The sequence below is a fragment of the Monopterus albus genome, unplaced genomic scaffold, assembly GCF_001952655.1.
Source record: "Monopterus albus unplaced genomic scaffold, M_albus_1.0 scaffold10.1, whole genome shotgun sequence".
Classification (NCBI taxonomy): Eukaryota; Metazoa; Chordata; class Actinopteri; order Synbranchiformes; family Synbranchidae; genus Monopterus; species Monopterus albus.
In genome coordinates this window covers 1,742,146-1,759,733 of record NW_018127890.1, presented here as the reverse complement: position 1 = coordinate 1,759,733, position 17,588 = coordinate 1,742,146, and the positions used below count along the sequence as shown (strand labels likewise).

Genomic DNA, 17,588 nt, shown 5'->3' with positions numbered 1-17,588 from the left:
AGAACACTCCTTCTGTGGGAGGTTCCCAGAGCCAATTGGACAAGGGAGGTGGGTGAAGTCAGTAAAGGAGAGCAAGCCAAGATAGTATGGTTTGTGAGTTAATTAAATCCACTGATCAGAGTTCAGAGGGGAGGCATGAACTCCAGGTAATTATGATGTGTTTTTTTAGACAAATCATTTCATCTGCTGCTCAGATATAGTCAAGCATGCTTCATGGCCTCATCGTCTGATATGGCTAACCCAGTCCAATATGGGACAGCTCATCTGTTTTTTTACACTGTTTCAGTTTTCAAAATAAAACTCTGAAACACGTCCTCCTCTCTGAGCTTAGTGTGGCTGACTTTCTTCACAATGCCTCTTTGATAAGGATATATGACACCACTTCATGTGTGTGCGTCCACATTTGTGTTGTTTGTGTTACATTCCCATTACACTCTGCCCCTCCTTCTACTCTCCTCTTTTCAAAGGTCTTTCTCTCTTAGAAACGTCTCATTTTATGCTGTCATGTTTGTCTTTCTGTTTATTTTCTCTGCAGAAACAGCAACATTTTAACAGCATAATATCAGGTTTCATTAACATGTCGCCACAGCATCAGTTGCCTTGTAAAGTCAAGCTTTTGTTTCATTGATCTAGGCGCTCCCCCGTGCTTATGCATGTGTAAGAGCTAACTTAAGGTCATCCAGCCTCTAGGTGGCGACAGCGGCTCGTGTCCGCCCCGAACACGTAACTTCCGCTCAAGCTTCCACCAAAACAAAGTCGAGAAGTGGCTCAATAAGCAACCGTAAACTGTTGCGGGTTTAGGATGAATACTGCTCTGAAGCATTGGAAGGAGGCCGCTAGTCTCATTTTAGTTGCAGGCAAGAGGCTCGGAGTGGACAGGTTACCGTCGAGGACACCGCTGACCTCCGGTTCCTCGCCGGGGAGCAGCCTTGGACGCTCACACCTGCCCCACAGCTCCTGCTTTGATTACGATGTTTTACTGCTGAAGCGAAGCGGGGAAAGTGGATTCATGCCCAATGCTTACGTGTTTCCCGGCGGTACGACAGAGTCTTCGGATTTTTCCAGTGAATGGTTGGACATTTTCGAATCTTTCCGGAACTTTCCTAATTTTGGTTTACGAAGTGTCAAACAACCGGCAGAGACGAGGCCTCCGATCTATGCCACAGACCGACTGAAACTGGGCTCTCCTATCCCGGGAGAGGTCGCCTTCAGGATCTGTGCCCTGAGGGAGACGTTTGAGGAGTCAGGTGTGCTGCTGTTTGTGTCTAAATTGGAACAGGAGAGTTTGTTAAAAAGTCTGGAGAACCGATGTGCCTCTGATCAAGTCCCGCATTACACAGTAAACGAGCTGTGCGGTAGTGAGCTCATCAAGTGGAGGGCCCTGGTGAACCAGGACCCCTCCAACTTCATCAGGATGTGCAGAGAGCTGCAGGTGTTGCCCAACATCTGGGCTTTACACGAGTGGAGCAACTGGTTGAGTCCCACCCGTTTGAAGAGGAGGTTTGACACAGCTTTCTTCATGTGCTGCCTGCAGGAGACCCCACACACTCTGCAGGATAAGAAGGAAATAGTGCACTTTCAGGTGGGGTAGGTTAAATAAAGTCAGCTTACAACATTCATTGAACATACTGTATTTAATGTGCTTTACATAGATGTTTAAATACAGTTACAGTAAGTACAGATAAAAATAATAACTGTACATGTTTCAGTCATCAGTATGGACATTAAGCAGCCACTGATCAGTGATCGAGTTCAAATGTAAGTTTTCTGATGTGGAAATGGCAGTGTAAAGGTAGACCACTTCAGAAATGGTTATATAATGAGAGCTATTTAAAGAGCCCTTGGCTTGCTTTTTCTTGTCTTCTGACTTGTTTCTGACAATGTTGCAATGGTGAATTATCATCTTAGATGTGACCTAAAGCTCAAAAAATGTCTCTGCCATTTGGCGAACCAAACCGAAGGAAGAAAAACACTACTTCTGTCTTCTGTGTTTCAGTGGTCCACACCGACAGAGGCCCTGCAGAGCTACCAGGGACGGGAGATTTGGATCCCCCCTCCACAGTTTTACGAGCTCAGCCGCATGTGCCGCTTCCCTCTGCTGAAGGACCTGCACAGCTTTGCCAGCCAGCGTGCCACAGAGGGCTGCGAGCGGTGGATGTCTGTTAACTTCTCACAGAATGGATACAGGATATCAGTGCTGCCAGGTGCTGGTTGTCTGCTTCATCTAATCCACCTCCAAACCATAAACGAAGCATTCAAAGTGAATGTTTTGTCTTCTCAGTGATGTATATTATTTGATATGGTGATGGTGTTCTGAATATTGACACTGTTGGTTGCTCCGATGAGATGATCATAGTACAGGGTTAGTATGAGACTTTAAGAATGAAACTTTAGGAGAAAGAAACAGGTCGTGGTGGTTTAGTATTAACTAGTGTTAATCACAACTGTGCTGTCCTGGAAGGAAAAAGCTGTTCAGTAGATTATTTATGTGAAAATAATGAATGTTATGGCTGACATGACGGTGCACGGTTCCCCAGCTGATCCCCAGCCCCTTACAGGCACTGTTTCAGTTTCCTGCTCTTGAGGTTAATGTTTGTGATGAAACAGTAATGCCATAAAACTATTTACCATAGCATAATCATTTGCTCATGTTTCAAATCATTTTTCTTTTTTCCCAGGTGACAGATTTTACCCACTGGACACTTTGGGAGAGAACAAAGTGGATTCGAGCACAGGCCCTCAGCTGAAAGATTTACAAGAGGGTTGTCCACTGCACCGCATGGTGTTCTGGGATGCATACACCACAATTCTTCATATCACCATCAAAACCAAGTACAACCAGCTGCTACCGATTGTTGAGCCAGCCTTGTCACATGGCTCAAATAGTCAGCTTTCACTTGTCCCAGCATCTCCTCTGTACACATGGAATGAAAGCCACCCTCACGTTGTTATTATGGTGTTTTTAATGGTCATACTGACAGCTTCTGGGTTTTGTTTCATTAATGAGGCATTAATATGACTGTGAAATAACACTTTTATTGTGCCAAAGTGGCTGTCAGAGACCCCATCCCCCCCACCCCACCCCGGCCCACTTGTGTTGAAATGCTAAGAAAAAATAAATTTTATATGAGAATAAATGCTGAATAGATTTTTGTTTGCTCAGCTTTATAAAAAAAAGTCAATTTTATTTTGAACAAATTTAGCTTGTAACCATAGTAACAGGCTTACTACAAAATATATGAAATGGATTTATAGACAGTCCCTGCAGCTAATAGGTGATATGGGTGGCTGTGTTTTTCCAGCACTTGTGAGAATCCAAATCCTGCCTCCAGAAAACAAATGTAAGTCAATGTAAAGACCTAGAGTGTGTGTGTGTGTTCGCTGCGGCCGTCCCTCTCAGTAGTCATGCGTATGTCAACAGTGGAAGCTTGCAGGGAGCTTCCACCTTTTGGGTGGCTTCCTCGCTTGCAGCAGCGTCCTTCATGGCAAATTAATGACTCATGAAATAATCTCTGTCAAATAGGTTGTATCCTGTTTTCTATTAATATATTCATTTCTTATTAGTCATCAGTATTCATTTGATCTTTTTACTGATGCAGTCAAAATACTTTTAGGTGAAATGTGCGACAATGCGACATGGTTTGTGTCTGAATAAAATAAGGGGAATAATACGTCTTGATGTAATTTCACATCTACTGTCACAGTGTAAAATGTCAGTTTGTATAATCTAAGTCAGCAGCTTTTCCCTCCTTTGTTAAGCAGCCTGTTAGGATACAATGCACAGGAATTAGGTCAGTGTCAATCTCCAGTGTTCAAATTATTTGTCACTATAAAGGTTATTTTAAAGTAGCATAAACTATATTTAAAACAAAAATACACACTACCAGTGAAAAGTCTGGACACACTTTCTCATTGAATTGAATGGGAAAGTGTGTCCAAACCTGAAGTGCACTTTAGATGTGACAGTGGGATGCTACAGTGAACAAGCTTAACAAAAGGCTAAATCAGGACAAGGGCTGAATAAACGCCTTCAAAATGATGATAAAGTTACTTTATATTCAGAAAGGAGGAGATGTATACTGTGAAGATTAAATCTACTGATTTTGGATTTGTCTCTAAAGAATCTTTAACCTGACTGATTCATTTTCTTCTAAAATGATGAGGCACGTTAACAAGTCAGCACCCTTCAATCTGATTTTCATTTTTTAACACGTTTTATCTGTGTGTGTGTGTGTGTGTGTGTGTGTGTGTAGGATGTTTGTGGTAGAAAGGAGAAGAGCTGAAATAACACTGCTCAGCCTTCTGTGCTTTTTGTGGTGGAGAGTCCATTGAAGGTTTCTGTAGCAACCCACAACCTTGGAAACCCACCATCTTCATTCAGATGAGGTGACGCTGCGCTGGTCCGTTTCTGTAGCTGGCCTCTCTGCCAACCAGTCGTCTTAATTTATTTGTTTCTAAGCGACAGAGTGAAGCAAATAAATGGCTCTGTCTTTCAAAACACCTCTAAAAAAACTGCAGAGAAAGTCGATTTACTCACCTGTCACCAACCAATTTATATATCTAATGAAACACATACTCTAAAACTTTGTTGTGACTATTTTTAGAATTGGGATCTCTAGATGACAATGCAAGTCTGTTGCGAACTTCAGGAGGTCCATGAGTCACTGTGTACAGAGTGTAGTGCCTCGGTTAATAACAAGGATAAACAAGATGTCAGAAGCCTCCTGTGAATCGAGTGTGAGCGCAGCATGTTGTCGGCTCCATAGCATCGGTCTTAAAATGCCAGGGGTGTGCTTGCTGTAAACAATCATCAGAGACCCTCCTCCAGAACAGAGGAAGTGCTCATTAGAGTCCATTTACAGCTCATTTGAACTGTTGACCTGCAATTACAGAAAACTTTACATTAAAATTCCCAATGGAGCAATAATTCAACAGAGGTCGTTGTAAAACAATGATGACAAGTTGCTGATGTCTTCCAGCCACTGGACTGTAGATCATAAGAGATATGAGTTATTAACCCTGAGGTCAATCTGCTTGGATGACTAGAGCCACCAGCAGTCAGTGACAACCCGCTTCATATCTGAGGGTCTTTGTGAATCGGTAACACGGGAGCAGCACACAGTCCTCACAAACACTTCTCCTTAGTTGTTAGTACTGAGATCCCTTTACAGCCTTATCATGTTCTGCCTAAAAAGTACTGTAATGTAGTGTTTATTCCTACAGTACATCTTTATCTTACTATAAAATTATTACTACAGTTACTATAAAATGTATTTCATTATGGAATAATCATTAAAATTCAAGTTTTGAAACTGTTTTGTGACCTATAAGTCACACAGACAGATTTGTTCCAAATAATTAAAAACACTTACACATAATTATTTAATAAGCTGTTGGAGGTGGTTTCATTTTACCAAAATCTAAAACTACAGTGTACAGGAAGATATCCGGCATTGGCAGTGGAATTTACTTTGAGTTTACATTACTCAACAAAATAATGTTAATAGGTTTTAAACAAAATCATTACATTAATAATATTTGAGAAGGAACTTTGGAATTTAGGTTTTATTCTTATATGTAAAGGTTTCTATGGGCATGTCACATTAACTGAGATAAAACTATTATGATTAATTCAGTCTGAGAGTGTCTTATGTGTTTGATTGTTATGTTGGTGTGTTGTGATGTGTAGTGAGAACATGTATTTTTGTATTGTAATGATTATAAGTATTGGGAGAACAGCTGAGGCTCTGTCGTAGCTAAAGGGGATCATAACCTCTAGAGTCCTGAGCTTTGGAAACCCAAGCTGTGCGGTCCTCATATGAGGACGCAGGGACTCTAGAGGTTAATAAACAAACAAAATTTGAGGAAAAATTCATTTTTGAACATTCACAATGATATAAGACTTGTTTTAACATTTTTCTGATGCTATATTTACTGTATTTGTGAATTCACCCTAATTCACAAAAGCCATAGGGCTGCCATGTGTGGTCCCTTAACCGACAGACATGGGCTTTGGCTCTCAGCCATTTGCCTTGAGTCCACCTTTACCAAGTCAGGAATAGCCCAAAGACTCTTACACATAAAACCATTAGGTAGAATCCGTTAGCCTCCTTTCCATTTTAAATCAAACTCTATTTTAACCCCAAGGTGGTTACATTTAAGATTAAAATCCTTTAAATACCCACTATTCCAGACTAGGTTCATTTTAAACCATTATCTTAAAGTTTCCAAACCTTGCAGATGAAGATTTTCAATAAATGCAAGGTCCTTGTTTGCACAAAGATTTATCTTGCTTGAAAAACACAGGCAGAAAAACATATTCAAGTGTTTCAAAATGTTATTGTAATAAATAGAATTCATTGTATGTACATTATCTGAAACAGATATCCACTGTACAAAGCCTCAACTGACATCTATACATTCAACACTGTTTGCAAGATAAACCCCTGAAAAGGGCCATGAACAGGTTTACAGTGAACAGGTGCATTACTAACAGTGGATGCCTCTCGGGTCCCAAGGCTCCTGAAGCACACTGTGATCTGATGCACTGAAACGCAGGCCTATTACAGTGTTACTGGTGTATTAAAACTGTGCTAACGAGAGCATAGAGCAGTACAACTCTGATCACATCCAACATTTGTGACCTGAGAAGCAACGGTTAACTATAACACTGGCTCTGGTGGTTTCAACATGACCCCAGATGGTCCCCTGCTCCTCTGAATTCACGTGACTTTGCTGGATTGAAATCAGCAGAACATCAAGGGGCATGCTTAGGCTACATTTTACCCACCAGCTTTTCCAATAATCCACTTGGATTATGTGTTGTTTATATCAACCCGGTGGCCAGACACTGCCACGCAAATTTCTGACAAAAATACAAGAACCCTTGGCCCCTAAAGATACCTGTAGTGCCCCATGTTCAGTCTCTCTGAATGCCACACTATGGCCTACTGTTCTATGTCTAGTGCAAATCTTCAACTCAACCGAATGCATTCGCAAATCCGAGAAAGATTAATACATTTAGCTATTTTTCAGCTCCTGAAGCCACAAAAAGCTTTTTGTCTCCCCTATGGCGCTGCTGGCTCCTGGCCATAGTGACGCTCCCGTGGGCAGCCTGGCAGGGTGTCCTGTCAGGGTGGGTTGTTAGTTCAGGACATATTGATGACCAAATATCCTAGAACCACAGCCACAGTGACGATGACAAAGAATATCACCACAGCGCAGATCGACGCAAAGCCAGCATCCCTGCTGCCTCCGCTCTCATGTTCTTTGGGCTCCTCTTCGCAGATGGAGATGACGCCCACGGAGGAATTTCCTACACTCATGCTGGACTTGAGCTCTGCTCCGGCCTCCTGCTTCGCCTCGACGGCCCACGGCGCCACCTGCACCTTCATCTCCATCTCCTCCATCATCTGGCTCACCTGGGAGATCTCGGCCTGCAGGTCCCCGAGGTCCACCGTGTCGATGTTGCTGTCCGCCTCGTACTTAATGTTCTGCACACTGATGGCCCGGGCCGCCACGGTGGTGGTGCTACCGGTCATCCCCGTCTGGATGAGGTGTCTCGTCGGCACCTTCAGGGGGAAATTCTGCCCTAACTCCAGGGACCGTTTCATGTCCACCTCCAGGAGCTCCATGCTGCTGGAGAACAGCACCCACAGGCGCTCGTACTCGGAGCGGTCCTCTTTGCTGATGGTCTTGTCTTTCAGCAGAGCGGTCAGTTTAGTCCTATTGGCCACTGCTAGCTCCTGGGCCTTTTTGCGGGTCCTCTTCAGTTCCTCTCGCAGGTTCTGTGAGTCCGAAGTGCTTCCCAGGGCGATGACCAGATGCCTATAGCAGGCGGTCACTTTGTTCAAAGCATCCAGCATTGTTTTACACTCCTCTTTCCCCATGACTGATCTATCTGTATCCTTTTTGAAATTTATGAAATAATAAACAAAAGAGCCTTGAAAAGAAATGGCGATCTGTGAGTAACGGTGTTTTAGACACTGTCCTTAGTTTAGTTTACACCCCCATCTCAAATCCCATCAATGCACCAGTCAGTGCAAATTCCTCTCTATCCATGCTCCTTCCTGCCTGCAAGCAGCCACAGAGAGCGGATTAGAAATTAATGCATCCGTAAATGGATTTAGGTTTCCACACTGGAGATCAAACAGCGCAGGAGCAGCGCTCCTGTAGGTTGAATACAAATGGATATGAAACAAATCCAACCTCCCTTTTTATGCAGATTGCACCCACATTCAGCTACAGGTGTCACAGCAGCCACCTCACTGCTGTGTGAGCCTAGAACAAGGTGCCGTGCTCGTCAGCAGCTTGAAAAACTCCGTAAACCTTCGAGGAGGATGCTGGCAAAATGAAGATCTTCATCCAGAGTTAAAAGGTTTCAAAGCGCCCATAACAGGAAGCCACAGGAGTCGCCGTGGTTTGGTTTGTTTATCTGTTAAGGAGGCTGTACACTTCAGCGCCCAGTGAACACATTTAAATACCAGAAAGCGCCTTCTGTGGTCACATGCGCGTACAAAACAGAGCCATTCGGCCACGGCAGGGACACAGAGCATCTCCGCCCCCACTGGTTTGTCCGCACACTGAACGCGTCCTGTGATTGGCTGCTCCGTGTCTAAAAGTGGGCAGGGCTATGATGTCCATCAGATTTAGATGTCAAATCACAAAGCCTGGCTCTATCTGCCACTATCTGCTATTTGTCATCAGGGTCCCTGCCGACGTTGACAGCTATATTTCGGCAGACGAAGCAATGGCAGATGACTGACAGCAGATTACTAGGTTGATGTGATTATAAGAAACGGGTGTGCAGAAGGACGCAGGATTAAAAGCAGTGCTATCAGTGCTCCTTTCTAATGACTACTTCTCATTTATTGTTTTCATTCGTCGTGCAGGAATGAAATGAACATAAGTGTGCATAAGTGACAAGTCACACACTTAATTCTTCTTCTTTTTTTAAATACGCCTTACAGTCAATTAGACACCCACCTGCCTGCGCACAGTTTGCAGGGAGGATGCCAGTTGTTACGCACAGTACTGGTCGGATAATATGTTGTTTACCCACTTGGCCCCTGCTGTGCTGAGAGGTGAGAGGCAGGCAAAGCAGTGTGCCGTTTGCCTGGTTTGCTCTTTGTGCATTATTGAAGCGGATGGGGCCTAATGATCCAGTGACTGCAGTGTAAAGCTAATGGACTAAAGCGCAGTTCATTGTTTGCTCTACATAAGATGGAAGCTACTCTGCCCTGATGGTTTATTTCTCCTCTTCTATTTATTTTTAGTTTGGAAAAAGCTTTATTTTTGCTCATATCATTCATCACTCACTGATGCATTATTGCCGGTGCAAAGATACAGTATGTAACTCTCATGTTCATTATAAGATGAATCTTACAGTAAGTGCCTCTGTTTATCTGAACTGCTGGTAGCCCTGCCAGTGATGTCTGACTAACACATATCTTGGTGAGTCAGATGTTTTGTTAAGATCTTGACAAATAGATGTTCTTTCCTTTGAATATGTTTCCATGGCAACCTCTCACCTCCTGGCAAGCACTCCTCAGCTATTTGTCCACAAGCTATTCAATTTCTGACAGTGCAGTAAGTTGTCAACAATCATTCGCATTGTCTCTGGTGTTGAATTTAATCTTACAGTGTAGCTGTCATCAATAAAGATGTTCATGAATATCAGTTGAACACTCATGTGGTTTAAAGGCTTGAGTGATCATTTCTAGTTTGTTTTACAGTAAAAATGGCTCTGTTGTGAAATTATATCATTTTGATACTATGGATTTCTGTGGAGGGCAGCATGGTGGGGCAGTGGTTAGCGTTAGCGCTGTCGCCTCACAGCAAGAAGGTTCTGAGTTTGAGCCCCGGCCGACCCGGGGCGTTTCTCTGTGGAGCATGTTCTACCTGTTCTCTCCGGTGCTCCGGCTTCCTCCCACAGCCCAAAGACATGCAGCTTAGGTTAACTGGTGACTCTAAATTGCCCGTAGGATTGTGTGTGGGCGTGTGTCTACATGTCAGCCCTGTGATAGACTGGCGACCTGTCCAGGGTCGACCCCACCTCTCACCCGGTGACAGCTGGCATTGGCTCCAGCCCCCCCATGACCCTCTTCAGGATAAGAGGTATAGATAATGGATGGGTGGATCTCTGTGGAACCTTTTTATTTTTAAATTGATTAACAGCTTTGTTGATCATCTTTCAATGCTACAATGTGATGCATTTCATCATAAAAAAGCTTCCTGAGTTCAGTTTCTTCAGAATCGAACATACATTGCGGTACCTTATTCCAATCTTAAATCAAAAATATGGATATCAGTACAAGTCCTTAAGATAAACAAACGAGATCTGTGACCTGCTGACAACTGCAAACATAAGATGTTATATCTCTTCAGTCTCAACTTTATTACCTTTACATGAAACTGCAGGCAATAAAAAGGAAAATTACATTACATAGTACAATTGACTGTGGTGTCTGTCCTATAATAAGACTGCTGATAAGCTGCTCTGTTAGATTCAAGTGTTAGGCTGAGTCAGACCTGCTGCACTGTGATTGCTCTCAGAGTGAACACATTATGGAAAACTCGATGTGATTTCCTGTGCAGAGCCTCTCTGTGGTTTGCTGTTACACTCAGAGGAGTAACAAGATAGGCTAAAATGCCAGATGTTATTATCTCTTGATGTAAAAAAGAAAAGACAAAACAATCCTGAAAAATGTTAGTAGTTTCTAAATGAAATCTGTGAAACTGCTGCTGATTCATTATGTATCATTTTGTATTTTTGTACTTGCAAATGCATCTTCAGGTTAGAGTGCTCTTTTCCACAATGAAGCATCAGGACATTTTGCCAGTGTTGTATCTTTATAGGAATTTTGTATCTTCATTCAGTACATTTATAGAGCTTTCTAGATCTACTGAGGTAAAAGTGTTAATAAAGATGAAACATTCATTTAAGGTTTTAATTTTGATGTCTGTGAGCAGGGTTATGATTGAGAGGCCACACAGGACTAAGCCTAAAGTTTGTTAAAACCAATATCAGTATTAATAACTTTTAACTTAAAATATTGATTATTTTATTCTTATTCATTGTTCTGTGTTTGTCTTATTTTGTGCTCTATACTGGATTATATTCTGCATTTTCACTATTGCGTTGTATTTTATGGCAGGATTTGATGTTTGTTTGTTGCTTGCTGCTGTAAAGTGTGTTGAGACACTCTGGTGTGAAACTGAGACTGTCCCTTCTATGGGACATTTGTACATGGGGCCAGAGTTGTTTGTGTTTACAGCATTTACCCAAACACTTCATCTGTTACACTTTTTAAAGCGTCGAGTTGAAGGAGCAGAGTTGACCTTTAACCTTCAATCCTGTGGCATCAAAATACTTTTTTTCAAAAAAACATAACCTGGATTTTAGTATATGATGTGAAATAAAACAAGTGACAGCATTTTTAAAAAGAATAAACTGTTCTAAAACATATAAAATTGTGACAACACCAAATTGGAATTAATATGAAAAATAAGGCAAAGTTTATATGTTCAGATGAAAAGATAAAAACTGTCTGGTTTAGTGGGGTGAGGCTAAAAATGATCCACAAACTCATCCTAATCCTGGTTAGCAGGTTCTTATAGGTCCTAAGATTATCAGTATAATACCCACTAATGTATCTTTAAATGGAAGCTGTCATTTCTCTCTTGGGCATTTCCATCATTTGGAATCAATGGAGCCTCCTGGCATTCATTACACTTCATGTAAGATAATGATCATAGGAGAGACAAAGCACAATAATGCTCTGATCAGACATATTAGAAAATGGATGAATAACCTTTGGCATCCTACTTGATAATCCCAGTAAACGTATGCTTTTCATAATAAGTTTGGGCCTTAACACTTGCAAAGAACTTGCCTGTGATCATCACACTTTACTCAAACAACACACACAGCAGTGATGCTTCTCTGACAACAGTAAATCCAAGCTTGATGCTCACTGATAGATTACTCAGACGTGTGGTCACCAGTGGTCACACAGAAGAAACATTCAGTGTGAAATGTGAAATAAAGCACTTTATGCTTTTAGCCAGATGGCTGCACCTAAGTTAAAACAGCAGCTTTTTAGCCACAGCACACTACTCGGAGTCTAAATCCAGTTCTACACCCAGTGCTCTGGAGAAGGTCAATGGCAGGACTGTTTTTAAAACCTAACATGCACATATTGTGGTGTGGAAGAACACTTTAGCACCACAAGAAACCGAGGGAGAACATAAAAACTTCTCTTTGAACCACCTCAGTCAGATTGAAAGAGGTGCAGGACCTTCTTCCTGAGAGGTACCACAGTAGTAACCACAAACTACTGAGCCACTGTGCTGTCAAAATGTCCTAAAGTCCTTTAGTAGTGTATTTGTCTCCTCCAAGTATGACATCTTACTTGGTGTTACACACATCTGAGGTAAAATGTACAGAACAGGATCAATACTCTGTGTAGCTCTAATCGTGTGATCACAAAAAGCTAATCTGATGTCTTGTTAGTAGTGTAGGAAAATCCCTTAAAATCCAAAAATTATGTAGGAGAGCCTCCGATTTAGATGGAGAAGCATGTTACAGGGTGTTTTAAGTGGCTTGTGGTGTTTAGCAGAAAGTGTGTTTGTGGAAGTATGAGTAAGATTCAGTCAGAAACAGCAGAGAGAGGGCGAGGGAGAGCCAGAGAAAGAGGAAGTTTGTCTTTGTTGAATTATTGATGGTCCTCATCCACTATGTGGTCTCTTACACAGCACAGCATGCACCTGTGGGTGAGTTGTGAGTCATGCCTTAACTGCATGAAGGTCCAGACTGATGAGGATCTCCACTCAACCTTGACGATCTCTCTCTCATACACACACACATCTCTTTGTTAGGACACACTGTCATAATGCATTGTGTAGCCTCTTACCATAGCTGAAACCTGATTCTAAAACCATCCTAACCTTCAAACATTCCTTTGAAGTTATGGGAGAAAGTGACGACCGGTCAAAATGTCCTCACTTCCATGGTCTAAATCTCAAACTGGTCCTTGTATGTACACACACACACACACACATAAACCTTCCTGAGTGCTGCATCACATTTTCCACAATCAATACTAAGTTTATATGAGGGCTTTTAAGACAAGCTTAGCTTTCCTTTTTATGGGGAGTCCAGAGAGGGGCATTTGTGTGTGTGTGTGTGTGTGTGTGTGTGTGTGAGAGAGAGAGAGATAGTGAAGGTGGAGCGAACTGAACTTGTGATTAAAAAGCCTCCCATCTGACATAAAGTTTCATTTATGATTCAAGGACCTCTGTTGTTACAACTGCATATTAAATGCTGCAGTAATATTTCTAAAAACCAGAATTCTTTGAGAAGTTTTGGTAATAGACTCATTTGACATTTTGGGAAGTGCACTCATATTAAATCTCTGACCACAGGTTAGATGAGAAGATCTTGTACCTGTGCATTAAATGTAAAGCAGTCAGTAGCCTGCACTTCTAAAGCTCCATACATAACATGTTTTGCTTACTTAATTAATGACACAAAAATTTTACTGCAGTAAAATAGTGCAGTAGTAAAACCCGCCTTTGCAATGGGATACAGTACTACTGTACTGGCTGCTAAACTGAGATGACCTGAAAGAATGTGTGACATCTGCTGGTCAAGGCTTAACTCTAATCTTATCACATCAACCTAAACGCTGGAGAACCTGATAGAGGTTTGGCATAAGTAAAAAGCAACATGTTTAAGGAATATCACCGGCACAGCAGGTTAAGATGCCTGTTATTTACTTTGCATGTTGCATGTTGCAGGTTTGTATCAGGCTCACATTTATCTTACATCGTTCACTTTTTGTCACCCATCTTTCTTGTCACTCTCCCCTTCATATTCTCCAGTAAAAGCATTTTGAAAAGACTGCAGTCTGCCCAGCTGGTCATTGTATGTGTGAAGGAGGCCCTTGTTTGTCTGCAGGCTGCTCTCACTAAAGCCTTAATGTAATCCACTGTGTGTGTCTCTTTCTGGAGGAACAAGAACATTGCAGTGAAAGGACAAAAGGAGTATTAAAAAGAGGTCTCTCACAGGGCATTCAGCTCTGCTTCAGCAGCACACTCTTTGAGCTTTGTACAGATGGTAAGGGGAAATACATTAGTGACCTTTAATGATCTTGAGCTATTGCATTTTTGTAGTGCTTATCCAGCCAAGCGTGTTGCACTGTGCACGCTGCAACCAAACGAGGGAGAGCTGTCGGCCTTGAGGACAAAAGGTCTTGGCTCTCATGTGCTTTAGTCTTGCAGTTTTAGAAAAGCCAACAGATTGCCCTTCTCAGAAAATCCCCTCTAAAAGGCTTCTACAATGGATTTGTGTGGGCAAAGTAAAGGTGGATACAGCAGATCTAAGCCTGTGCAAGGTTATAGGCCATCACGGCCTGGGTCTGTGTAAGGCGTTGATCCACTGTCAGTCTGAAGGAGGGCTCAGATGCAGACATGTCTCTTGGATGTTTACAGATAAATGGTTTCATGCAGGTCAAGTGTGTGAAATATAAATTAGCAGCAGAGGTGACAAGTAATTAAGTACATTTACTTTTTCTGGTACTTCATACTTTGACTTCACTTGATTTTAGAAGCAAAATTTTACTGCACTACGTTTATTTAATACATTTTGTTATAAGTTACTTCCAAAATCAGACTGACTTTACAAAATGTAGAGTCCTAAGACCCTTCTGATCATCTGTGGAAAAGTCACAAACTACCAGGCATTGATTGAAATTATAAGTGTACCTCTACCAACTGCAACATTAGTTGTGATGTACTCAATAGTGCATCAATAATTATAATCCAATAATATTATTATAAGTTAACTTGTGTCCTATTGGGAAATGTCCCTTTCTACATGATGACTACTTTTACTTCTTGTACTTTAAGTATATTTGCTAATGCTAATGCTTTTGTACTTTTTACTTAAGTAACATTTTGAATGCAGGACTTTTACTTGTAACAGAGTATTTTACACTGTGTGTACTTTTACTTCAGTAAACAATCTGAGTTCTTCTTCCACCACTGATTAGCAGAATTAAACCTTACAAAGAACCTGGTCATGTGATGTGGCTGTTGCATAGTACTACAGACTGTAACAGAATGTATGCTTGCAATCATCTTCATCCTCAATTTGAAGGGTTTTTTTCAAAGTGTTAATGATGGTTGACCTAACATATTCATGGAATTACCTAAAGGCTACCTCAATCAAATTAATAAAATATTATGTGTGATATTTATTCCACTGATTTGTAGGTAAATATTTTTAGATTAGCTAAATCATCATACATTTCACCAATGTGCAACTTTTTCCATTTGTTTTCTTCTTTCTCCTGAGTCTCTCACTCTCTCTTGATAAATAGATGCCAGGAAGAAACATTTAATTCCAGTTTTTCTTGAGATACTTTTCTTTAAGAATTAATAAAGACTTTTCTTCTTCTTCATAGGTGACCACACTCCATACTTTCTCAAGCACCTCTTGGCCTGAATGTGTGTCTTTGCATAGGCTACTGGGTGGAGCGAAGTGGTGCAGCAATGCAAGAATTTGCTTTTTTCTTTTTTGAAGTAATACTGTAATTTGACAGTTTGGGAAATACACATATTCACTTTTTTGTTGACTTAGAGCAAATCAATAACAGACAGCTTCATATTAAACAGACAAATATAACTGACTGATCTTCTCTCCTCCACCTTCTCTCTACAAGATAGCAAACACTTGCAAACATTTCAACCTATTGCTTTAAGAAAACACTAGTGTTTAAAGTGAATATTTCAGAGGTTTTTCAAAATAATTTCACTCATTACTTTAACACTCTAACTGCTTATATTGTTCCTTGACATCACACAGTGCACTGTTGTACAATATTTGTATATGTATGTTTGTGTATTTATATGTACCTTGTTTTTATTTTTTTAATGCTCATTCCTTTTTCTAGTTTGCACACTTTTCTTTTGTTCTCTCAGCCTTATGTTGTTTACTTGTGTACTCATTGCTTTAAAAAAAGAGGATTGTACATACACACTGAGAGCCACTGTACCAGAGTCAAATTCCTCGTGTGTCTAATGCACCTGGCCAATAAAGCTGATTCTGATTCTGATTCATCTAGCCCTAATGGAGAGGGGAAAAAAACTGTTCTGGAAATGGAACGGGCTTCAGTCCCCTGATTCAGCCTTTAAGCTGCTTTAGAGGATTGCTGGGTATTTTTCTCTGTCTCTTTTTAACACAGACAGCCGATATTGGCTCAGAACTTAAACAGGAGAGGGCAGAAGCCCTCAGCTGTCACATAGAGTGGGGAAGGAGCAAGCTTCTTTGTCTTGGCTTTATAATCCATTCTTGGGAGACACATGACAGCAGAGGCCACTGCCAGGAAGGCCCTGTGCTCCCTGTTGAGGAAATGTTACTACAACTGGGCATCTGTCCTCACTGGACTACAAGACACACTATTTAGGCCAAGCTAAATATTTCACTAAGTCAGACCATATGTTTTTCTTTAACTGCTAATCAGACAAATACCTGACTGAACCAGATGTGGTTTGAAAAGTATCCATACAGTTATTATATAACCTACCTGTGAAATAAATTAATGCAGATTCTGTTCACTGTGAAGGTTCACACAGTTCAAACTTTGAGAGTTTTATCATTGGTGTTTATACCATACAGACCATAATGAAAATGTTAAGTGAAGTGGAGGTGAATATACATGTAGACACTTTAGTGATGGTTAAACATAGATTTGAAAGTAGTCTGCAGAAATGTATAGCATGGGCATGGGCCCATGATGCAATTTTCTCAGAGATGTAGAGCTCCAGCAAAAAATTAATTTAATTCAATAACTTACAAATATATACAGTAATTACCAAAAAGGTATAGACTTAGAGTAGTAGTAGCAAAATAGAATAAAACATGCATTCATGCACACATACATACCTGCAATATATACATATTCTACATACATACAGTTGGAACAGTATGTAAAATCAAAATTTAAACTGAAAACAGTGATGGTTTGAATCCAGGTTGCGTCAGGAAGGGTATCCGGCATAAAATATGTGCCAAATGTCAATATGCAAGTCGTCAGTGTGACAATTTGCTGTGGCGACCCCTAAACGAGAAAAGCCGAAAGTGACTTTCTTAGTGATGTGTAAAAAATGTGTGTCCTGTTTTAAATCAAATCAAATTTTATTTGTATAGCGCCAAATCACAACAAAAGTAATCTCGGGACACTTAACAGAGTAAGGTCTAGACCTTACTGTTATCACTATTATTACAGAGGGAAAACCCAACAAATCCCCCTTGAGCAAGCACTTGGTGACAGTGGGGAGAAAGGTACAGGGAGAGAGAGAGGACACACTACGGGAGAGAGGACACACAAAATTAGTGATGTGTAATGGTGGCATATAGAAGCATAGGGAGAGAGGAAAGGAGAGGGGAGGAGAGGAGAGAAAGTCAGAGCATCATGGGGTCCCCCAGCAGCCTAGGCCTATAGCAGCATAACTAAGGGAAGGCTCAGGGTCACCTGATCCAGCCCTAACTATAAGCTTTATCAAAAAGGAAAGTTTTAAGTCTA

The 17,588-nt window shown here is 41.2% G+C and overlaps 2 protein-coding genes across 2 annotated transcripts; one reads left to right on the top strand and one right to left on the bottom strand.

Annotated features, from left to right (window-relative positions):
- The first annotated feature begins 662 nt into the window (after window positions 1-662).
- nudt19 (nudix (nucleoside diphosphate linked moiety X)-type motif 19) lies at window positions 663-3,668 on the top strand. Its single transcript, XM_020590043.1, has 3 exons — window positions 663-1,582; window positions 1,997-2,204; window positions 2,679-3,668. The coding sequence occupies exons 1-3, from the start codon at window positions 803-805 to the stop codon at window positions 3,017-3,019; spliced, it is 1,329 nt and encodes a 442-aa protein (XP_020445699.1). The 5' UTR covers window positions 663-802; the 3' UTR covers window positions 3,020-3,668.
- Window positions 3,669-6,317: 2,649 nt separating this feature from the next.
- LOC109954547 (regulator of G protein signaling 9 binding protein) lies at window positions 6,318-8,707 on the bottom strand. Its single transcript, XM_020589951.1, has one exon. The coding sequence runs from the start codon at window positions 7,887-7,889 to the stop codon at window positions 7,149-7,151; it is 741 nt and encodes a 246-aa protein (XP_020445607.1). The 5' UTR covers window positions 7,890-8,707; the 3' UTR covers window positions 6,318-7,148.
- Window positions 8,708-17,588: the final 8,881 nt, after the last annotated feature.

Coding starts and splice junctions, on each gene's coding strand:
- nudt19 (XM_020590043.1), top strand. CDS start 803: ATGAATACTGCTCTGAAGCATTGGAAGGAGGCCGCTAGTCTCATTTTA. Junction 1,583..1,996: donor AGGAAATAGTGCACTTTCAG/GTGGGGTAGGTT, acceptor TCTGTGTTTCAG/TGGTCCACACCGACAGAGGC. Junction 2,205..2,678: donor CAGGATATCAGTGCTGCCAG/GTGCTGGTTGTC, acceptor CTTTTTTCCCAG/GTGACAGATTTTACCCACTG.
- LOC109954547 (XM_020589951.1), bottom strand. CDS start 7,889: ATGGGGAAAGAGGAGTGTAAAACAATGCTGGATGCTTTGAACAAAGTG.